At 38.6% G+C, this 24,337-nt stretch overlaps 1 protein-coding gene across 2 annotated transcripts in view; it reads left to right on the top strand.

Annotated features, from left to right (window-relative positions):
• The window catches only part of QPCT (glutaminyl-peptide cyclotransferase), a 30,001-nt gene extending 26,948 nt beyond the window's left edge, over window positions 1–3,053 (top strand). For both annotated transcript variants that reach the window (XM_036873961.1, XM_036873960.1), the window contains one exon: window positions 157–3,053. In XM_036873961.1, the coding sequence (XP_036729856.1) occupies window positions 157–302 (146 nt within the window). In that variant the 3' untranslated portion in view covers window positions 303–3,053. The remainder of the gene's footprint in view (window positions 1–156) is intronic.
• The last annotated feature ends 21,284 nt before the right edge of the window (window positions 3,054–24,337 follow it).

The raw sequence follows: 24,337 nt of genomic DNA, 5'->3' as shown, positions 1-24,337 counted from the left end.
AAGTACACAGAAGATGATGAACTATCAGCTGTGTTTATATAGTATAGTATAGTACAGTATATAGTATAGTCCTACTCAGATTTCCTTGAAGAATGATAGTTTCTAGTTTACTCATGGGAAATATGCACTTAATTACAAGTTGTTTCTTCTTGTTAGGTGTTCCAGTTTTGCATCTGATACCGTCTCCTTTCCCTGAAGTCTGGCACACCATGGATGACAATGAAGAAAATTTAGATAGAACAACCATTGATAATCTAAACAAAATCCTAAAAGTCTTTGTGTTAGAATATCTTCATTTGTAATATTCTGGTTTAGTTTATGCTAATTGCATCTAGTATTATATTCAAAAGTCAAGGCACCCTTTAAAATAATCTGACTCCAGATGCTGTGTGGAAAATTCTGTGTGGAAACTTCTATCCTATAGATTCATTCTGTAAGTATCTTTGAATATCCTAGATTTATGTCATGTCCAAATCGCTTATTCATTTTCATCTAGTGATATAGAAAGGGAAATATAAGAAAAACTGAAGGTAAATATCTTTGAAAAACTTCTTTAAATAAGAAACTATGAAGCTAAATCAGATGTGTAGAGTCAGTATCACGTTTTTCTAAATAGTACTTAAATATGATGGTCATGTGCAAAGTGCAGCCTTAGTTTTATGATTTTCTTATACTTGGGAATCTATTGCATATAATACAAAACAGAGATGCAGTTTGAAGACTCAATCTCTTTGAGAAATCTTTGTACGGTTTATTTCATGGAAGTTAAATCAGAATTAAATGCCATGTTGTGAATGTCTTTTTTAATATATGAATGAAAAATTGTATAACTTAAAGTATAGCTCAATTTTTATAGAGTTTTACAAATTTAACATTTTTATTGTAAAATAATATAGTCAGTATCAAAAATCTAGAAAATGGAGAAAAGAAAAAAACCTATAATTTCATTATATTAGCAGAGTCACCATTTACTCTAGTTTTCCCTCACATATTTTCAATGCAGTTTTTATGTCATTATAATCAAACTCTACCTACAAGTTTTGGGCCTTTTTTTCTGTTAAATGATATAATTACCAGACATTTATTTGCTGTTTTGATCTTGGGTTGAGATGAAGACAGAGACTGTTGAGTGTGTCCTCCAGAGTCAATATGAAGGTAACACAGTGGGAGGACAGAAATTAGGATCATTTTTGTGTAGGTAAATTATATGGTATTCAAGTTTGTTTAATCACTTATAGCCTATTTCTTTCAGGAGATTCATGGAAGCAAAATTGTTTGGGCTGGAAACACATAGAAATTCATGGATTTTTCTTTGGCTATAGGAAACAGTTATCTAAAAATACAAACTTGATCAGTTAAACAATTAGGAAATTGATCCTGCCATATAGATGAAGTTAGCTGGGGGCTGTTGTTTTTCATGTGCTATCTGTTCTGAGCAGACATTTAATAAACCTCACTAAATTAATGTGCTGAGGCTGGGTAGGGAGTGAGATAGACAAGCTGAGTGGGAAAGCAATGGCAACCTTAAGTTCAATAACAAAGAAGTCATTGGAAAAGGAATTTACTTATGAAAACAAACTTTCCAAGTTAAAAAAAGGGATCAATATAATTTTATCTATATGAATTGATACAATTTTATAAAAGAATAGCCAGAGTTATAGACAATTATATCTAACAATATCTGTCTATAATCTCATGTTGGTAAATTTTATAGAACTGGATTATTATAGGTTTCTTTTTATTTTACAAATCTACTTCTAAAATTATATAAAGGGAAGTCGTGCCCTTGTGAGTTAAGTAATATTAACGGCTAACACTTATTGAGTACTAACTCAGTGTCAGTGTCATAGGTACTTTATATGTTTTTACCAACTTAATCCTCACAACAATCCTAAGGGGTAAGGGGTATTATTAACCCCATTTTATGATGCTCAGAATGGTTAAGTCTCTTCTTCAAGATCACGAAGCTAGTAAGTGGCAGTGCTGGGTTTAGAACCCAACCAGTCTGGTTCTAAAGCTCATCCTCTGAAGCACTTTAGAGTACTGCCTCTTTACATGAAAAGACCTTTGCAGAAAGTTCTTAATGCCAAGTGCAAAGCAACAATTGTGTCTTGAAATTTTTATAGGTCATTCACTCAGTCTGGGAGAGCATTCTTAAATCACTGCTGCCAGGGTTCACCTGACAATGTTAGGCTTCTGAGGCACGTCATTTGTAATAGAATTATTTCTCTGCCATATCAAAGGCTATTTTTACATAAACATGCATATAACAGAAATCAACATGAATGGTTCCAGGGCTAAAGAATCTAAGCTACAAAGCAGGATTAAAAGAGGCTCAGTTTTCTGGATTAATTTTCAGATGAGTGAAAACATTTGAAAGGAGTTCAGGGAAAACATTTTTTTTAAACACCAGAAAAGAAATGATTTAACTGATGATATTAAAACAGAATGAAAAGAAGTTTTAATAAGGAACCTAAAAATTAGTTGACAGTACTACATATATAATTATAAGCCTAAATAATAAATTCTTTTTGAGGCAGAATGAAATAAATAGATCTGCTATAATCTGTTGGGTTGACATTAGTTGAATTATTTTTAGAGGAGGAAGTTGGAGGATATGTTGAAATGAGATAAAAGGAAAAATAAAAACATAAGCAGATTAACTCAATGAAAATTTTCTTCCTTCTAAGTGGCACATTCTAAAATTCTACTCACTAAGAGTTTGTACTAATATGGGAAAAGCAATCATGATACTGGAAAGGGAGACATTTTAAGGCATTAATCTTGATATTAATCCCTGAAATATGTTCTGTATAAAAATGCCAGTCAGAAATATTACTTTAAAAATTATAGCTACAAAGGCAGGGTTCCATAAACATTATGCTGTATTTGGAATTTTCCTATATGCATTTTGGAGCATTTTACTGCCCCTAAGAGAACAATTTGTATGTTTTGTCTATTACTGTCAACCCTGCAACACACAGGGCTATTTTTCTTCTTCAAAGAAATGAGTTCAAAGGAAAATATTCATAAAAGAGTGTTCATAACCTTGGCATCTAAAAAAATCATGAGTCTGTTATTGTAGCTTGAGGGTTGTGGCTGGGAAAGACAGATCCTTCAAACTGGAGAAATTTTTTAGATGGTGAAGCAGTTGTCATAAGAACAAAGCAGCCCATGTTTTCAGCTTCAACTCCAAATCCTTAAATTGTTTTTTCCATGCAGCTTCTTTCTTCCATCAAAGAGGTGCATTCATTATGATGCTGTAGCAAAATCATGTGAAAACTGAGCATTTGCTCAACTTGGCTCAGCTGGAGGTGATTACTTCTTATAAAGGAGGGAGGGACAAGCCGCAAGACACTTCTATTTCTCTGATGGACAGCCCCACATGAGGCTTGGTCATGATATATTCTGCTGAAAATGAAATCCCAGTTTCTTTGTAAGCCTTAAATCTGAGGAATGAAGGTGTGGGGATAAAGGATATAAAGAGAAGATGAGGGAGACTATTTATGGCAGCCATAGTAATTTAAAGCAAAGCTAACATAGGAAATTTGGGGAAATTACTTAAATTTGCTGTTTATGAAAGTATGGGGCTTGCTTTCATAGCCAGTCTTTTCACCAACTTTCGGCTTCAAAGATGAATGTACGAAAGATTGAGGTTTCACTCTGAGTTTCAGAGCCACTTTCTACGCAGTCTGAAACTCTAAAAGTCATTTTGAAGTGGTTTAATGGCCTCCCCTTACTTCTCCCTTCTGTTCTCCCTTCTCTGTCGTCTATGCTACATCTTTCTCAGCCTTCAAATAGCTAACATACTGCTCTGTTGCGAGGAGCAGGTCCCATTGTGGAAAGTCACCGCCATGTTTCACGGAAGGACTGAGGCGGAGAGGAGACGTCATTAGCTAGTTGAGCCAGTAGGGTGGTATGGGACACCCCTCAAATCCTCTTAAACATGAAAATGGGCCCCAGGATCCTGGAACTACATCCAGCAGCAATAATTTACGGCAGTTTTGAAGACGGCTGAGATGAAAGGACTGTGTCATGGCTGTAGCCCTCAGCCTGAATTTGGCTGGTGTGCTCACACGACGTGAAGTCATCTTACTGTGCCCATATTTCAAAGGCAACACATGGAACGTAGCCCACTCTCCCAACACATCCAAATTTGCCAGAGAGAATTTAGACCATGTGTTTGAGAATTAATGTTAAGAGCACAGAATTGTCAAGAAGAGAAAAAAAAAAAAAAAGACTTAAAGCAAAAAACAGACAAGCAAGCAAACAAACAAAAAACCCAACCAACCAACCAACCAAACAAACAAATTAAAACCCTACAAAGATCACAAAGGTAACATTAAAAATAGATTTTAAAGCTGATAAATTATAAATAGCACTGAAAAGTTTGTACTATTACATTTACAGATTACTACAGGGTACAAGAGGTCCTTGGCAGTCAAGGATTTAACATTTGTGGTTTTGGTGAACAAAGAATGACATGCAGTAAATTATTTGAGCTAAGAGATTAGCATGGAGAAGTGGATGAGCCTAGCTGCCTTCCAGCCATCAATTTCATTGTTATTCTCTAGTCATCCTTGCAGTAACACTTGGAAAGCAGTAAAACTCATTTGTTTGTAAAAAATGAATGCACACCACCCCCATCTCCTAAGCCAATTGCTCTTACTGGAGATGTAATTAAAGAGGTCTAGAAACATAATGGTGCTGTACAGATAAGAGCAACAAATGTTCACCATGGTGAGCAAATGAGTTAGGTGACTTATGCACAATGCTGCCTTTCTCTTGTCTTACAAAGGATGTGGCATTATAATGTTCCCCTAGAATGAAGATGTACTTGATCCTCCATCAAAGTTCTTAAAATATAGGGTGAAAATCTTGGAAGAGGAGCACAGGTGTTATAAGAGTATCTTATGGCTCTGTTATCAAACCAGTTCCATTTGCCTGATGCACAGCAAGCCAAATGCTGAGATGCTGCGGTTTACAGCTGAGAAGGTGTTTATTCACAAAGCAGCCAATCGGGAGACTGATGAATAAGTCTCAGATCTGCCTCCCGGAAGGCAAGGGTGTTGGGATATTTATTGGATAAGCAGTGTCTTAGGCATGGGGAAAGGTGATTGGAGGTTGGGGAAAGGTGATTGGAGATCAGGAAAAGGTGAGGTAATCGGTGTTTTGTGCAGGTGCATCTGGGTTACATGCTTTTGCATGTTCAAAATAGAGGCACTTAGCTTGATGGGAGGGTGGAGTTTTCCAGCCCGCTGATGTCTGACCCAACACCTGGGCAGGCCCTGTTTTAGGGTCGGTGGTCCCAACCAGTTCCAACTGCCTTGCACTGGATAAGAGTTGACTCCAAGTTCCTGTAAAACAACTGAGCTGTGTGAAGCTGGGAAGGTATGTAATTAAAGAGAAAAGAAAGAAAGAAAGAAAGAAAGGAAAATAACTAAAGCGAGCTTAATCAATGAAGGCAGTTTATAAGCCAAGGGGTTTTAACAAACTGTTCCTTTATCTGTTGTTCTGTAAGGCAAGCTCAAGAATTTCTATAGTTATCAGCTTCTGTTAACACTATGCAGCATGCTTTCACCTCAGGCTTTGAACATCTGGATTTAGAAGATTCCTAAATTCAGCTGCTCATGCTTCATTTCTTTGCAGTTGGACCCTAGTGTTGGAAATGAGAGTTTGTCGTAGGAAAACAAAGTTGCTTTCCCTAAAATCAGATTTTCTTCAAGATCATTGTGTTTCTTCCCCAGACCTATACTGCAGGTTGGTAGAGCTTAGAAAGTTACATTCAAGGGAAGAGCATCTTTGGATACCTAAATTTGTTAACACTTCCTCTGGGCAAAAGACAGAGAAATGACATTATCTGAGGAACCAAGAAAAATTGAGAGTACTGAGAAATTGACCAGGAAAGGTAAACTTCTCTGCTGTAGGAGGCTGGCAGTCATGGATGAGACCTTGTGCAGACACTGCCTGAGGCCCTAAAGACTGTGAAACTGATGAAGATCAGGGGCGGCAGAAGGAAGGGTTTGTTAACTCACAGTGAATGTTTCGGTCCAGCAGTTCTCAAAATCAAAAGGCTCAAGGCACTTTGATCAAATAGATGTTCCTTATATCCCTCCTCAAAGGCCCGTAAATGTTATCAGACCCATGTACTAGGGCTAGCCAGGTCATATGTCTCCATCAAAGTCATTATCAGACCAGGGCATGAGTGGAGTCTGAACTGAGATTGTTGTTCAGGGGTTGGGAATAACAGAGTAGAATTCAAATCTTTTAGAGCTGAAAAGGCCATAGAAATGATCTACTCTCTGGTTTTTTGCCCTCAGCTTTAGATTTTTCCCTGCAGGTGGTACTGCAGAAAGAGCTCCTCTCCACATACTTGCCCCGTCTCAGTGGTAGAATGGGCTCCAACAGATTTTAAAGTTTGTGTATGAAATAGTAGAACACTTTCTTCAGAGGAGATCTCACATGGAACCCCAAAGCTAAAAGAGCAGGTCTGACTGAAGCAGGGAGAGAGTCCTGGAGCCTTGTCGGCTAAGCCTTGTTCAATAACCACCTGCCTCCCCCAACATCTCTACTTAACCCCACAGGGACTCCATGAAACCTAGGTTTCTGCAGAACATAGCTTGGAATTCTGACTTCATTCTCAGCCTTCTTTGACTCAGTTCTCAGAAATAATGACTTGGCTGATCACTTACTATTTGGGATTCTGGACCCAATTCCAATGTGCAAGGGTGAAAGGCGAGCTTCCCACACAACCAAGCAATGCTCTGCACACCAGCTGAGTATCTTACAATTCAACTCAATTCTGACACGATCTTCCTGGAGGTAGCATCAAATCAAGGGTTCAGTCTCACAAACTGGCCCCTTTTCTCCCCACTTCAGATGCCAGTCTAAAGCCCATATCATCACCTGTGTTTCTGACCCCCTGGCAGTAGATTGGAAGTTCCAATGACACCCTCCAACTCAGAATGCCAATCACAAGTCCAGCTTGTTACCTGGACTTCTGACCAGCTGGCTATATATCAAAGGATCCCACTACCCCCTCCTTGTGTTCTATTGATTTGCTGGAGCAGCTCACAGAACTCAGAAACATTTCACTTACTAGATTACAAGTATATTATAAAAAGATATAGCTCAGGACAGCCAGATGGGAGAGGTGCATAGAGGAAGGCATGTAGGAAGGAGTGCGGAGCTTCCATACCCTCTCTGAGCATGCTGCTCTCTCCAGATCCCCATGTGTTCATCGCCAACCAGAAAGCTCTCGAACGCTGTCCTTTAGGGGTTTCATTACATAGGCACGATTGATTAAATCATTGGCCACTGGCGATTGATTCAACTCAGTAAATGGAAAATTTTGACCCATTTACTGACTCCTCTTTCTCTCAGCTCAGCACGTTAGCAAATCCTGTTGACTCTCTTTCTACCATGTCCCAAATCTGTCCATTTCTGAGTACTGCTCCCACTCTGGGTCAGGCCACCATAATCCCTCTCTCACCTGGCCTCCCTGCTCCATCCTTGTTTCCTTTTTCACTTCTCCACACAGGAGACAGAGCCATCCTTTCAAGTTACAGTCATGTCACGTTACTGCTCTACTCAAAACCCTCCAATGGCTTCTCCTTTCACTTGAAAGAGAATCCAGTGCCTTCTTGTGGGGCTGTCCAGGCCCCACGTGACCTGACCTCTTTTACCTTTTTGATCTCACCTCCTACCACTCTCTTCCTCACTCATTTCACCCTGGTCACACTGACTTCCTGGCTTTTCCTAAACAAGCTGGGCATATTCCTGAATCACCTGGGGAGCAGATGTAGCAATAAATGAAGTCTCACCAGCCAGGAGCCTGAAGCTGGGTTGTGAGCGGTCTGTACCTGGTCTTTTTTCCCAGGGCCAACTGAAGAGGTTCTGGGCTCAATGCTGGGCTCTGGCCATTAGTTTCCAGCAGGTTCTGAGTGTGCTGCCCTTAGAGATGAGGCTGACTTAGAAACAGAACAGCAACAAGTTTCAATGTGTCCAGAGAACTCTCAGTGGGTCCAGAGAATTCTCAATGGGTCCAGAAAACTCCCTAGGTCTGTCTCTTGCCTCCCTTCCCTTCTCTCCTTCGAAAGATGGATATTTTAAGAAAGCCCAGGGAAGAGATATGAGAAATATGGGATATAAATAAAGTGGAATGAAGAATCACAGTATTGTGTATTTTTCAGCATTGGGTCATGTTTTTTGGATGATACTTGGGTGGGGAGCAAAAGGCCAGAAGAGGATAGAGGGGAAAAGAGAGGAAGGGACAGTTGAGGTTCCTTTAGGCTTTAAGTGAGAAACCTGTCCTCAGATGCTCAGAATAACCATACTCCATCTCCGTTAGGCTTCTGTGTACTAGCAAGGCCTCTGGGCCTAGGTTGTTCCTTTGTGGTAGTAAAGAAGGCCCAAGAAAATTTGCATAGGCAACACTAAAGCATCAACTAAAAAGTTTCTGACTTATCCCTGTGACTCCCTCCTACATCTGTCAACAGGGAAAACTCCAGGGATGAGGTTGTTTCCTACCTCCCTGCTCTGGACAATGTTCCTCCCTGGGAGGTGGGGTGGAAGTGGAGGGGGCTTTCTGCATCCGCATGATCCCATGCCCTCTCCCTTCTTCCCATTCCTCTCTACCAAACTCTGTTTCCCTTTTGAGCTGAGAGTGATGGATAGCAGTGTTTATTGAAAACATTTTTTTTTTTTGAAAACATTTTTAAATCAAGAGATTAAACTCTGATAAGAGTAGAATTTCGTACATGAATCAGTGTATAAATCAGATTGTAGAGTTGATGCTTTAAAGATATTTCCATGTTCTCAGAACTCCAGATGTGAATTCCTAGACATTGTTTCCTCTTTAGGGCAACTTCAGCATGTTACCCACAAAGATAAAAGGCAGGACCCTTGCAGAGGCAATAGGCTATAAGGCTCAAGTTGTAGGACGCTCTGGGCCCCTGAGTCTATCTGTCTCCTTCCCCGAATTCAGTGCCTCACCTTCTATATAAGGTTGAGCTCTCACAAGCTGCGTGACACCCTGACAGTTTGCCCCAGGCAGGCTGGCTTGAGTTTCTCTCATGCTGTGTTTTGACAGCATTGGTTAGGGCACAATCCGTGGGATCTGTTTGGAATGGCGATTCTCCCTCTGGACACGGGTCGTATCAAAGCAGCAGACAGGCTGCCTGTCTGAGCCACTTTTCTGACATCAGGGCTACTGCTCTGGCTGCTTTCAGACCTACACAGTAATCATGAGGAGAGGGCTTGAAATGGTTGGGCATCAAGTGCAAAAGAAAAAGCACTCAGAGGTGTGGAATTTATTTGCATTGGTTCAGGGAACTAAAGAAAAAAGTTATTGGGGAACAATATTCCTGGCCTGTGTGCCCATTGAAACTGGAATTTGTCTTACTGTGCTTTCTTGGTTCTCCTCCAACCCAGCTGGATCTTTCCCAGGTTCTTTCGCTGGTTCCTCTTCATCTCCAGCCTGGTTAATATTGAAGGGCCCAGGGTTCAGTTGTTGGTCCCCTTTTCTTCTCTATCTCTCTTCGTCCATTCTTGACCTCATCCAGCTCCAAGTCTTTACCTACTTATTGATGACTTCCAGGGCTCTCACTTGCCTTCCAGTCTCGTGTATCCAGCTGCCTATTGAACAGCTCCTTTTGGGGGGCATACTCAACATGCCTTCAATGAGCTCCTGGTCTTCTCCCCACATACCTGCTCCACCTATGGCCTTCTTCCAGTAGCCTCATTCTTCCTGTGGCTGAGCCAAAACCATTGGTGTCACTCTTGATTTCTCACCTTCTTTCACATACCACATCCAATTAGTCAGGAAATAGCCAGATCAAATCGACTTTCAAAGTCATCCAGAATCCAATCACCTTTTACCACCTCCATTTTTGCCGCACTGGTCCAAGTCATCATTACCCCTTGTCTCGATGACTGTAAGATGCTCTCATCAAGTCGTCCTGCCTCTACCCTAGCCCCTACAATCTATTCTCAATGTAGCAGCAAGAGTGATCCTTTAAGGAAGTAGGTCAGATCGTGTCACTCTTCTGCTCAAAACTCTACAACCGTTTCTTATTTCACTCAAAAGTTAATGTCAGCATCCTTACGGTGGCCTGCTTGACCCCCTGTGATCTGTCCCCTAACACCACTCTGACCTCACCTCTGACCAGTCTTCCCCTTTGCTCACTTTGCTTCAATAACACTGGTCTCCTTGATGTTTCTGGAACATGTCAGACTGGATTCTATCTCAGGACTTGTACACAGGCTGTTCCCTCTGCCTGGAGTACTTTTCCCCCAGATACCTTCATGGCTAATTTCTTTATGTTCTTCCAAGCTTTGCTAAAATGTAACTTTTCAGTGAAGTCTTCTTTGACCCCTCTATTTAAAATTTTAATCTTGTTCTGTTCTATATTTTCTTTGATCACCCTCTAACATACTGTACAATTTATATAATATGTTTGCTTTTCATTGTCTGCTTTCCTCTTTTAAAATGTAAGCTCCTCAAAGGCAGGGATCTTTGTTCGTTTGAACAGTACCTGGCATATGGTGGGTTTGTTAAATGAATGAATGAATGAAATGCAGTGGAAACAAGAAGAGCCTTACAAGGCAGCCAAATGAAAAGTGAGCAGTAGAGCCCACAGAACACAGGAGTTTAAGTTGAGGCCGGGTATGGTTGAGGACCAGAAAGATTCAAGGTTGTAACTGGAGACAATGCTATGGGCTAGAATGGTCAATTCAGGAACCCTCTGGGGTCTGCTGCATGGTCATTGATAATAAGCCAATTGACTAAAAGCAAAATCAGTCACCCTACTAGTTAGTCCCCATGTAGAGACATGACTTGTAAATTAGTCTTTCTCCTCACCTTGGTTATTGGAAAGCTGCATCATACTTCATGATGCAAAATAATCTAATACGATTCTTGATTAGGATATGGAAATGGATACTTGTTATATATTCTCACTTTCACACAGACATACAAGATGGAAGGGAAAGTGAAGATTTCATAGGGAAATGCTGCATTCGTAGAATTGGAGCTGGAGTAAACTAAATGGAAATTTTTTTGTGGTGAATTTAATTCCCACATGTACTTGGTGTGTAAGTTGACTTCTAAGTTGTTTGTGATCTCTGCATATGCTACAGCCACTTCTGTCACAGCCTATGGGCTAGGGCATAGCACCAGAGAAGTGACAGTGATGTATCGATGAAGAGCAAATCATCTGATTGTTTCAGGACAACTTAGAGGGATGCCCAAACCCAGCTTCATCTTTCTGCCTCTAGTCTCAGACCCTTTGATTTCTGGTATTCTGCCCCTTGCTAGCTTCTCCTTCAACTCAGTGCTGCTTTACCCTGTGGATATGGCCACTGTAATTATCAGTAGCATCCCCTTCCACTCTCAAGGGACCTACTTAAGATGATAATTTGGGGGAACATCCTACGTCCAGAGCTCAGATTGCCTGGTAACCTTGGAGCCTCCACTGGTGGCGTCTCTGCCCCTTGCCCCTATGGCCCCTCCCATTGGCTTTGGCTGTGGTGAAAACTTGATTGTGTGGAAGTTCACTTTCTCCAGAAATTCAAAATTTCACTCAGTTCAGAATATGTAATTTGGCCGTTGAATAACAGGGTGGATCCAAAAGTTTCCAGTTACCAGCAATAGAGAAGCAGGACTAACTGAGAACAGAAGCCTCAGCCCACTCCTTGGGCTTGGGTGACCAGGAACCACATTGGCTCGCAGATTGTGCAGAGGATCTTGGTGTTCTGTGAAGTTTGTGGCATTTTTGTTGGTCGTATGGGCAAGTCATGCCCTCTCTCTGGGCCTTGGTGTCCTCATCTGTAAACTATAAGGATTTAACCTAATGATCTGTTGGGTCCCTTCGAATGCTAAGATTCTATGCAGTAGTACAGCATAGTGTTTAAGAGCCCAGCCTTTGGAGATGGAATTGAATCCAAATCCTGGCTCTGCAATGTAAAAGGCATTCGATTTTGAGCAGGTTATAAACTCAGTTTTCTTGTGGGTAAAATGGGTTTCACACTTACTGAAGCTTTTTATGATGACTGAATGAAACAGGTGATAAAACAACTTGTGGGGTGTCTGACACATGATCACTCAATGGGGAATGTTGGCTACTATGATCTTGGTTGTGATTTGCATGGGATTGCTTTCAAAACACATGATCTCATGCAAAGCTCACAGCTGTGGGACATTAGCAAGGTGGCTATTGTCATCTGTATTTTATCAATGAGAGGAGTGAAGTGCCGAGAAGTCAGGTGATTTCACAGAGCTGGTGTGTGACAGCACCAGGGCCTTGCCAGGTATGGTGGGGAAGCAAGAAGTGCATCGGTCAGGCATTCATCGAGGAGGTGGAGCTGTACTCACCTACCCAGCAGGACAGATCTTCAATCACAGTCATTTATGTAAGAAAATTCCCCAGAGATTATATCAAAGGAGAGCCAGCTGTAAAAACCTGAAGATGAGGTCAGGGAGAACAAAACATTTTCTACTTTTCAGACAATGAAATAGCCCCGTTCTCTCCTTCTGTTGTTCCACTGTCCTGGCACATTGCAGTATCGGATGTTGCTAATGTCATCATGGGGATCAGACTGTTTCTCATCAGCCTCTCTGATCATAGTTCCCGAGTTCTGAGACTCAACTCTTCACCTCTGATCTTCACCACTTTTCCATCTGTGTCTCTTCTGGGGCCCCTCTTCTCACTTAAAATGGCATTGAGAGTTTTTTCTTTTTTAAAAAATACTTTTAAAAGAGAGTAGATCTTTAATGTTCTCACAACATACACACACACACACAAACTGCAATTATGTGAGGTGATGGAAGTGTTAACTAACCTTCTTGTGGTAATCATTTTGCAATATACGTGTATAAAATCATCAAGTTATACACCTTAAACCTACACAATGTTATAGGTCAATTATATCTCTATAAAGCTGGAAAAATTAAAAAATAATTTTTATTCCTTTGCTTTCTATTCACTAAGGTAATACATGCTTATTACAGAAATGTTGAAAAATACATAAATATATAAAGAAGAAAATACTAACCTCAGAAACGACTGCTATTAACATTTTTATATTTCAAGCTAGATTTCTCCTATGAGCATATATCAATACATCAATTTTACTTAATCAATATTCTATATATGTTTGTTTTATAATCTTACTTTTGCATTTAAAATCTTTATGTGAGCATTTCCTCATGTCATTAAAATGGTTTGAAAACAGCTTAAAATGGGTGATTAATGGCCCATTATATGCATATACCAAAATGTATTTAACCCATTTCCCAAATGTTGGACTAACTCTTTCCAACATTTCATTTTATAAATAATACCTGATGAAAACTTTTGAATGTAAACCTTTGTCCACACCTCTGTTTATTTCATTGACAACGCTTCCTATGTAAGAGGGCAGCAGGATGAATAGCAAGGATTAATCCTTGTTGGAAGCAGCTGAGCAACAGAAAGGGCTTTTGCAGGGGCCTGGCTCTGCCAGTAGGTGTCACCTTTGCCTCATGGTTTCTGCTCTTACCTATTTTTCTCAGGATTGTTTTTGAAGGCCAGGAATAGAATACATTTGTGAGTCAATGGAGTTCAACTCCAAGTATTAAAGTCTCCCACAAGAGACACAAATCAACAGTGCCTTCAGGGCTGCAGGCCTGGTTATTTTGTTTTCTCTGTTAGGTTCATTTCATCCAACCCAGCAGCACGTTTGCTTCTGACCTGATTCTAAGAAAAAGCTTGCAATCTGGATTGTTGGCAAAACGCCACCCTATTAGACTCTCTAGGGAAAAAAACACACAAAAGTGTGGAAAAAAAGCTACTGCTTATTGACTGCTTTCTAAAAGCATGGGGTTAATTAAAAATTCACAACAATTTAAAAAGATAATGATTATCAACACCCTATTTTAGATATGGAAACTGAGGCTCAGAGATGCTACCTTGGCCAAGGAGCCATGACTATTTAATGGCCTAAGGCAGCATTCAAACCCAGGTACATTTATTTCTGAAGCCTGTAATTTTAACAATTTTCCTATTCTAGTTAAAAAATATAGATTCTAAGCCCTGTCCCCAGCTTATTGGACCAGACTATCTGGGCCCAGGGGCTTAGACTTTGCATTTAAATGACCTCCTTGGGAGATTTGTATGGGCAGTAAAGGGAAATGTCCATTTCATCTGTTCAGTGACCAACTGAACCAACTAGAAGCCATGACTAGAGAGGCTGGGTTGACCTTGGGTGGTCTGAGTCTTGGGTCACTTGTGCAGTCCCCATTTTATGTCAGCAGCAAAGGTCTTGAAATACTCTAGGGTGGCTTGGCTCAGAGCATATGATATGTTTTGAAATTGAGAACTTTATTGCTTGGGCAACCACTCTTCTTTCTTTTGCTAAAAAGATTCTTTGAAACTCTTTTCATTCCTTAGCAGATCAGCAGCGTGGCTTACGGACTGGGCCTGTGCATCTAAGTCAGACAGGTTAAGATTTGCATTCTAGCTCTGCTACTGATTATCTGTCTGATCCTGGCCAAGTGACATAAGCTTGAAGTCTGAAAAATGGGTGTATTTACACCAACTTCATAGAGTTGAAGTGAATATTAAATGTTACTAACAGTAGAGGTGAGATAACTAGCACTTGTCTCATAATAGGTGACCAGAAAATAACAGGGGAAAAAATATAACCATTTGATTAAATAACAGGGAGAGGAAAAAAAAAGTTATTTTAAACATAGATAGCTGACTTTTTTTCTAGCTATTTAAAAACAGCTTTATTGAGGTATATTTACATCCATACCAGAGAATTCACCCATTGTTAAGTGTACAATTTGATAATTTTTAGTAAATTTATTGAGTTGTGCAACCATTGCCATAACCCAGATTTTGACTGCTTCCATCACCCCAAAGCATTCCCTCACACCTGTTTGCTATTTCCATCAGTTACCCCCGGCCTCAGGCAACTACTGATCTGCTTTCTGTCTCCATAGGTTTTCCATTTCTGGACATTTCATATAAATGGGATCATACCACATGTAGTGTTTACTGTCTGGCTTCTTAGCATAATGTTTTTGAGGTTCATCCATGTTGTAGTGTGTGTCAGTAGTTCTTTACTTTTTACTGGTGGATAAAATTCCATTATATGGATAGTCTACATTTGGCTTATACATTCGTGACTCCAGTATTTTCTCCAAAATCTCACCAATATTTGTTATTGTCTTTTTTTTTGTTTTTTTGTTTTTGGATTATAGCTATTCTAGTGGGTTTGTACAGGTATTATATTCTGGTTTTAATTTTCATTTCTCTAATGACTAACAATATTGATTATCTTTTCATGTGCTTTTTAGCAATTTGTATATTTTCTTTAGCAAAATGTCCACTGAAATCTTTTCCCCATTTAAAAATTGAGCTGTTTGTCTTATTATTGAGTTCTACGAATTCTCTATATATCCTAGACACAAATCCTTTACCAGATATACAATTTGCAAATATTTCCCCTCCTAATTTGTGGCTTTATTAATAAAGTTTTTTGAAGGAGCAAATGTTTATAACTTTTAAATGCTGAGAAACTTTATTCATATAAATAAATAGAAGAGTGGATCAAGTATTGTTATATGCAAGTCACTCAATTACTTGGAACTCTTCCCAATGTATAGGCTATTATTTTTCCTCCTCTTTCACTGATGGTTTGGCTATGGAAGATCAGAAAACTTGGGCTCTTGCCTATAACTAAGAATGTAAAGGCCTTACACAGAAAATGTTGAAGTGTATAAAAATCTTCAATATATACTATTTTCAGGTTGCATATCAACATAAGACTTAGGATTCAAGTCCCCTGTCTTTATCTAGATGCTATGCAAAAGCTACCCCCTTCTTATGCATAAATGTGTGGAAATGGTCCACTTTCATTTCCAGGACTTTGTTCCTTTTATCTACTTCAACCAATAATATTAAAATATTTTAGATATTATTAAAAATATTTTGAATTTTTTAGCAACTGACAGCTTGATTAGGTTCTCTTTTATCTTTTTAAATAACAGTTTTATTGAGATATGGTGCACATACTACAAATTCATCCTTTTAAAGTGTACAATTAAGAGGTTTTTATAGGGTTGTGTAACCATCACCACTATACAAATTAAGAACATTTTCATCAGCACAAAAGGAAATCCCATACCCATCAGGATCATTTCCCATTCCCTCCTTCTCTAGTCCTTGACAAACACAAATCTATTTTTTGACTTTACAGACTTGCCTATTCTGGACATTTCCTATAAATGGAATCATACAATATGTGGCTTTTCATGACTAGCTCCTTTCACTTACTATAATGTTTTCAATGTTCATTCACGTTGTAGCATATATCAGTACTTTATTCCTTTTTATGACTAAATAATATTCCATTGTATGAATATTCAATTTTTTGTTTATCCATTCATCAACTGATGGACATTTCAGTTGTTTCTACTTTTTGTCTATTATTAATAATGCTGTTATGAAAATTTGGGAATAAGACTTTGTGTGGACATAAGTTTTGAGTTCTGCTGGGTACCTATTTTTAATTTTTTGAGGAAGTGCCATACTGTTTTCCATAGTGGCTGCACCAATTTATATTCCTACCAACAACAAAAGTGTTCCCTTTTCTCTGCATACTTGCCAGCATTAATTTTCTCTTGCCTTTTAGATAATAGCCATTTTATCTTCAAGGCTGCCTAATCTTTTTTTTTTTTACTTTATCAGAATTTCAGAATTGTTTATTTCATTAACCATATTTAACATAATTTATATTTTATATTTGATAATTACAATACCTATGTTAATTGTAGGTATGAATCAGTGGTTTGTTTTTCTATCAACTCTCATTTTCATTGGCTTGTTTTCTTGGTTTTATTTTTATTTTTTGGTGATTTGTATATATGAACTTGTATTCCTGAGAACTTTCATCTGTGAAAATTCTTTGAGGACTAGGTTATGTTGCATTCCTTCAGAGAGGATTGGTACTTGGTTCTTTTATGTCACTTGTGGCACTACCAATATGGGACAACTTTAAACTAAATTTTTAACTTGGGAGTTTTTTGGTCACATGCATATTATAAATACAAGTCCTAGACCTAACTTGGAATCAGTTTATGGATATGAATTCTCAGAGAATATGCCTTTTCCCTCTAGTTCCATTACTAAGAGTCAAGGTTCGTTATGGTCTATCTCTGTGAGTTATTGCTGTTTTTCTCTGAGGGTATCATCCTATGGGTGTCCAGCCTTTATTAGGAGTCCTTCATCTGACATCTTATCTTCCTCAGGACATAAGTCTTGTTGCATATGGCTCATTGAAACTTACGTTCTAGGTTACCAGAAATCAGTAGATCCTTGGGGGCAGCTGTTTGCTTCAATGTTTAGTTATCTTGCTGAATTTGTGCATTTTTTTTTTTTTAAGCAGCTTTGACCATGAAGGATTTCCATTACTTTCTTGCCAATTCAGCTGCTAGGCATTTAAAGAAGTGCTTTGTGAAGATATACAGATTGCTAACAAACACATGAAAAGATGCTCAACATCACTAATCATTAGAGAAATGCAAATCAAAACTACAATGAGGTATCACCTCACACTGGTCAGAATGGCCATCATCAAAAAAAACTACAAACAATAAATCCTGGAGAGGGTGTGGAGAAAAGGGAACCCTCTTGCACTGTTGGTGGGAATGTAAATTGATACAGCCACTATGGAGAACAGTATGGAGGTTCCTTTAAAAGCTAAAAATAGAACTACCATACGACCCAGCAATCCCACTACTGGGCATATACTCTGAGAAAACCATAATTCAGAAAGAGTCATGTACCACAATGTTCATTACAGCACTATTTACAATAGCCAGGACATGGAAGCAACCTAAGTGTTCATTGACAGATGAATGGATAAAGAAGATGTGGCACATATATACAATGGAATATTATTCAGCCATAAAAAGAAATGAAACTGAGTTATTTGTAGTGAGGTGGATGGACCTAGAGTCTGTCATACAGAGTGAAGTAAGTTGGAAAGAGAAAAACAAATACCGTATGCTAACACATATATATGGAACCTAGAAAAAAAAATGGTTCTGATGAACCTAGGCGCAGGGCAGGAATAAAGACGCAGATGTAGAGAATGGACTTAAGGACACGGGGAAGGGGAAGGGTAAGCTGGGACGAAGTGAGAGAGTGGCATTGACATATATACACTACCAAATGTAAAATAGATAGCTAGTGGGAAGCAGCCAAATAGCACAGGGAGATCAGCTCGGTACTTTGTGACCACCCAGAGGGGTGGGATAGGGAGGGTGGGAGGGAAACGCAAGAGGGAGGGGTTATGGGGATATAAGTATACGTATAGCTGATTCACATTGTTATACAGGAGAAACTAGCACAGCATTGTAAAGCAACTATACTCCAATAAAGATGTTTAAAAAAAAAGTGCTTTGTATGTTTTTTTCAGCATTAGTAAGTGTCTTTTATTAGGATAAATTTTCATTATACTTAGTCAGCTATATTGCCAGAAAGAGAAGTTTTGAAGGGTTTCTTTGAATTTTTTTAAAATTAATTTTTATTGGAGTATAGTTGATTTAAAATGTTGTGCTAGTTTCTGCTGTACAGCAAAGTGAATCAGTTATACATATATATATATCCACTCTTTTAGATACTATTCTCATATAGGTCATTACAGAGAATTGAGTAAAGTTCCCTGTGCTATACAGAAGGTACTTTTGATTAGTTAATTAATTTATTTTTTATACAGCAAGTTCTTATTAGTTATCTATTTTATACATATTAGTGTATATATGTCAATCCCAATCTCCCAATTCACCTACCACCATCACCTCCCCCCCTTCCCCCGTCAGTTTCCTCCTTGGTGTCCATACATTTGCTCTCTACATCTGTGTCTCTATTTCTGCTTTGCAAACAGTTCATCTGTGCCATTTTTCTAGATTCCACATATATGTGTTAATATATGATATTCGTTTTTCTCTTTCTGACTTACTTCACTCTGTATGACAGTCTCTAGGTCCATCCATGTCTCTACAAATGACCCAATTTTATTCCTTTTTATGGCTGAATAATATTCCATTGTATATATGTGCCACATCTTCTTTATCCATTCGTCTGTCGATGGACACTTACGTTGCTTCCATGTCCTGGCTATTGTAAATAGAGCTGCAGTGAACATTGTGGTACATGACTCTTTTTGAATTATGGTTTTCTCAGGGTATATGCCCAGTAGTGGGATTGCTGGGTCATACGGTAATTCTATTTTTAGTTTTTTAAGGAACCTCCATACTGTTCTCCATAGTGGCTGTATCAATTTACATTCCCACCAACAGTGCAAGAGGGTTCCCTTTTCTCCATACCCTCTCTAGCATTTATTGTTTGTAGATTTTCTGGTGATGCCCATTCTAACTGGTGTCAGGTGATACCTCATTGTAGTTTTGATTTGCATTTCTCTAATAATTAGTGATGTTGAGCAGCTTTTCATGTGGTTCTTGGCCAAATGTATGTCTTCTTTGGAGAAATGTCTATTTAGGTCTTCTGCCCATTTTTAGATTGGGTGGTTTGAGTTTTTAATATTGAGCTGCATGAGCTGTTTATATATTTTGGAGATTAATCCTTTGTCCATTGATTCATTTGCAAATATTTTCTCCCATTCTGAGGGTTGTCTTTTCATCTTGTTTATAGTTTCCTTTGCTGTGCAAAAGCTTTTAAGTTTCATTAGGTCCCATTTGTTTATTTTTGCTTTTATTTCCATTACTCTAGGAGGTGCATCAAAAAAGATCTTGCTGTGATTTATGTCAAAGAATGTTCTTCCTATGTTTTCCTCTAAGAGTTTTAGAGTGTCCGGTCTTACATTTAGGTCTTTAATCCATTTTGAGTTTATTTTTGTGTATGGTGTTAGGGAGTGTTCTAATTTCATTCTTTTACATGTAGCTGTCCAGTTTTCCCAACACCACTTATTGAAGAGACTGTCTTTTCTCCATTGTATATCCTTGTCTCCTGTGTCATAGATTAGTTGACTGTAGGTGTGTGGGTTTATGTCTGGGCTTTCTATCCTGTTCCATTGATCTCTATTTCTGTTTTTGTGCCAGTACCATATTGTCTTGATTGCTGTAGCTTTGTAGTATAGTCTGAAGTCAGGGAGTCTGATTCCTCCAGCTCCATTTTTTTCCCTCAAGACTGTTTTGGCTATTAGGGTCTTTTGTGTCTCCATAAAAATTTTAAGATTTTTTGTTCTAGTTCTGTAAAAAATGCCATTGGTAATTGGATAGGGATTGCATTGACTCTGTAGATTGCTTTGGGTAGTATAGTCATTTTCACAATGTTGATTCTTCCAATCCAAGAACATGGTGTATCTCTCCAACTGTTTGTGTCATCTTTGATTTCTTTCATCAGTGTCTTATAGTTTTCTGAGTACAGGTCTTTCACCTCCTTAGGTAGGTTTATTCCTAGGTATTTTATTCTTTTTGTTGCAATGGTGAATGGGATTGTTTCCTTAATTTCTCCTTCTGATCTTTCATTGTTAGTGTATAGGAATGCAAGAGATTTCTGTGTATTAATTTTGTATCCTGCAACTTTATCAAATTCATTGATTAGCTCTAGTAATTTTCTGGTGGCATCTTAAGGATTATGTATGTATAGTATCATGTCATCCGCAAACAGTGACAGTTTTGCTTCTTCTTTTCCAATCTGTATTCCTTTTATTCTTTTTCTTCTCTGATTGCCATGGCTAGGACTTCCAAAACGATGTTCAATAATAGTGGCAAGAGTGGACATCCTTGTCTTGTTCCTGATCTTAGAGGAAATGCTTTCAGTTTTTCACCATTGAGAATGATGTTTGCTGTGGGTTTGTCGTATATGGCCTTTATTATGTTGAGGTAGGTTCCCTCTATGCCCACTTTCTGGAGAGTTTTTATCATAAATGGGTGTTGAATTTTGTCAAAACTTTTTTTCATCTATTGAGATAATCATATGGTTTTTATTCTTCAATTTGTTAATATGGTGTATCACATTGATTGATTTGCGTATATTGAAGAATCCTTGCATCCCTGGGATAAATCCCACTTGATCATGGTGTATGATCCTTTTAATGTGTTGTTGGATTCTGTTTGCTAGTATTTTGTTGAGGATTTTTACATCTATATTCATCAGTGATATTGGTCTGTAATTTTCTTTTTTTGTAGTATCTTTGTGTGGTTTTGGTATCAGGGTGATGGTGGCCTCATAGAGTGAGTTTGGGTGTGTTACTTGTGCTGCAATTTTTTGTAAGAGTTTGAGAAGGATGGGTGTTAGCTCTTCTCTAAATGTTTGATAGAATTCACCTGTGAAGCCATCTGGTCCTGGACTTTTGTTTCTTGGAAGATTTTTAATTACAGTTTCAATTTCATTACTTGTGATTGTCCTGTTCATGTTTTGTATTCCTTCCTGGTTCAGTCTAGGAAGGTTGTGCTTTTCTAAGAATTTGTCCATTTCTTCCAGGTTGTCCATTTTATTGGCATAGAGTTGCTTGTAGTAGTCTCTTATGATGCTTGGTATTTCTGCAGTGTCTGTTGTAACTTCTCCTTTTTCATTTCTAATTTTATTGATTTGAGTCCTCTTCCTCTTTTTCTTGATGAGTTTGGCTAAAGGTTTATCAATTTTGTTTATCTTCTCAAAGAACCAGCTTTTAGTTTTATTGATCTCTACTATTGTTTTCTTTGTTTTTGTTTCATTTATTTCTGCTCTGATCTTTATGACCTCTTTCCTTATATTAACTTTGGGTTTTGTTTGTTCTTCTTTCTCTAGTTCCTTTAGGTGTAAGGTTAGATTTTTTATTTGAGGTTTTCCTTGTTTCTTGAGGTAGGATTGTATTGCTGTAAACTTCCCTCTTAGAACTGCTTTTGCTGCATCCCATAGGTTTTGGATCGTCGTGTTTTCATTGTCATTTGTCTCTAAGTATTTTTTGATTTCCTCTTTGATTTTTCAGTGATTTCTTGGTTATTTAGTAATGTATTGTTTAGCCTCCTTGTGTTTGTGTTTTTTATGTTTTTTTCCCTGTAATTTATTTCTAATATCATAGCGTTGTGGTCAGAAAAGATGCTTGATATGATTTCAATTGTCTTAAATTTACCAAGGCTTGATTTGTGACCCAAGATGTGATCTCTCCTGGAGAATGTTCCGTGTGCACTTGAGAAGTGTAATCTGCTGTTTTTGGATGGAATGTCCTATAAATATCAATTAAATCTATCTGGTCTGTTGTGTCATTTAAAGCTTGTGTTTTCTTATTAATTTTCTGTCTGGATGATCTGTCCATTAGTGTAAGTGAGGTGTTAAAGTCCCCCAGTATTATTGTGTTATTGTCAATTTCCTGTTTTACAGCTGTTAACATTTGCCTATGTATTGAGGTGCTCCTATGTTGGGTGCATAAATATTTACAATTGTTATATCTTCTTCTTGGATTGATGCCTTGATCATTATGTAGTGTCCTTCCTCCTCTCTTGTAATATTCTTTATTTTAAAGTTTATTTTATCCGATATGAGTATTGCTACTCCAGCTTTCTTTTGACTTCCATTTGCATGGAATATCTTTTTCCCTCCCCTCACTTTCAGTCTGTATGTGTCCCTAGGTCTGAAGTGGGTCTCTTATAGACAGCATATATATGGATCTTGTTTTTGTATCCATTCAGCAAGCCTGTGTCTTTTGGTTGGAGCATTTAATCTATTCACATTTAAGGTGATTTTTGATATGTATGTTCCTATTACCATTCTCTTAATTGTTTTGGGTTAGTTTTTGTAGGTCCTTTTCTTCTCTTGTGTTTCCCACTTAAAGGAGTTCCTTTAGCATTTGTTGTAGAGCTGGTTTAGTGGTGCTGAATTCTCTTAGCTTTTGCTTCTCTGTAAAGCTTTTGATTTCTCCAACGAATCTGAATGAGATCCTTGCCAGGTAGAGTAATCGTGGTTGTACCTTCTTCCCTTTCATCACTTTAAATATACCATGCCACTCCCTTCTGGCTTGTAGAGTTTCTGCTGAGAAATCAGCTTTTAACCTTATGGGAGTTCCCTTATATGTTATTTGTCATTTTTCCTCTTGTTGCTTTTAATAATTTTTCTTTGTCTTTAATTTTTGTCAATTTGATTACTATGTGTCTCAGTGTGTTTCTCCTTGGGTTTATCCTGCCTGGGACTCTCTGTGCTTCCTGGACTTAGGTGGCTATTTCCTTTCCCATGTTAGGGAAGTTTTTGAATATAATCTCTTCAAATATTTTCTTGGGTCCTTTCTCTCTCTCTTATCCTTCTGGGACCCCTATAATGTGAATGTTGGTGCGTTTAATGTTGTCCCAGAGGTCTCTTAGGCTGTCTTCATTTCTTTTCATTCTTTTTTCTTTATTCTGTTCTGCAGCAGTGAATTCTACCATTCTGTCTTCCAGGTCACTTATCTGTTCTTCTGCCTCAGTTATTCTGGTATTGATTCCTTCTAGTGTAGTTTTCATTTCAGTTATTGTATTGTTCATCTCTGTTTGTTTGTTCTTTAATTGTTCTAGGTGTTTGTTCTTTAATTCTTCTAGGTCTTTGTTAAACATTTCTTGCATCTTCTCGATCTTTGTCTCCATTCTTATTCAGATCCTGAATCATCTTCACTATCATTATTGTGAATTCTTTTTCTGGAAGGTTGCCTATCTCCACTTCATTCAATTGTTTTTCTGGGGTTTTATCTTGTTCCTTCATCTGGTATGTAGCCCTCTGCCTTTTCATTTTGTCTGTCTTTCTGTGAATGTGGTTTTCGTTCCACAGGCTGCAGGATTGTACTTCTCCTTGTTTCTGCTGTCTGCCCTCTGGTGGATGAGGCTATCTAAGAGGCTTGTGCAAGCTTCCTGATGGGAGGGACTGGTGGTGGGTAGAGCTGGTTGTTGCTCTGGCAGGAAGAGCTCAGTAAAACTTTAATGTGCTTGTCTGCTGATGGGTGGGGCAAAGTTCCCTCTCTGTTGGTTGTTTGGCCTGAGGTGACCCACCACCGGAGCCCACAGGCTACTTGGTGGGGCTAATGGTGGACTCGGGGAGGGCTCATGCCAAGGAGTACTTCCCAGAAGTTCTGCTGCCAGTGTCCTTGCCCCCATGGTGAGCCACAGTCACCCCCTCTTCTTCAGGATACCCTCCAACACTAGCAGGTAGGTCTGGTTCAGTCTCCTATGGAGTCACTGTTCCTTCCCCCTGGGTCCTGATGTGCACACTACTTTTTGTGTGCACTCTAAGAGTGGAGTCAAAGGACAAAGTCCTGCAGTCAAATCCTGTTAGCCTTCAAAGTCAGATTCTCTGGGAATTCCTCCTCCTGTTGCCGGACC

This window comes from Balaenoptera musculus, chromosome 13 (genome assembly GCF_009873245.2).
Source record: "Balaenoptera musculus isolate JJ_BM4_2016_0621 chromosome 13, mBalMus1.pri.v3, whole genome shotgun sequence".
Taxonomy (NCBI): Eukaryota; Metazoa; Chordata; class Mammalia; order Artiodactyla; family Balaenopteridae; genus Balaenoptera; species Balaenoptera musculus.
The sequence above is the reverse complement of the archived record's forward strand: the minus strand, read 5'-3'. Positions and strand labels throughout refer to the sequence as shown.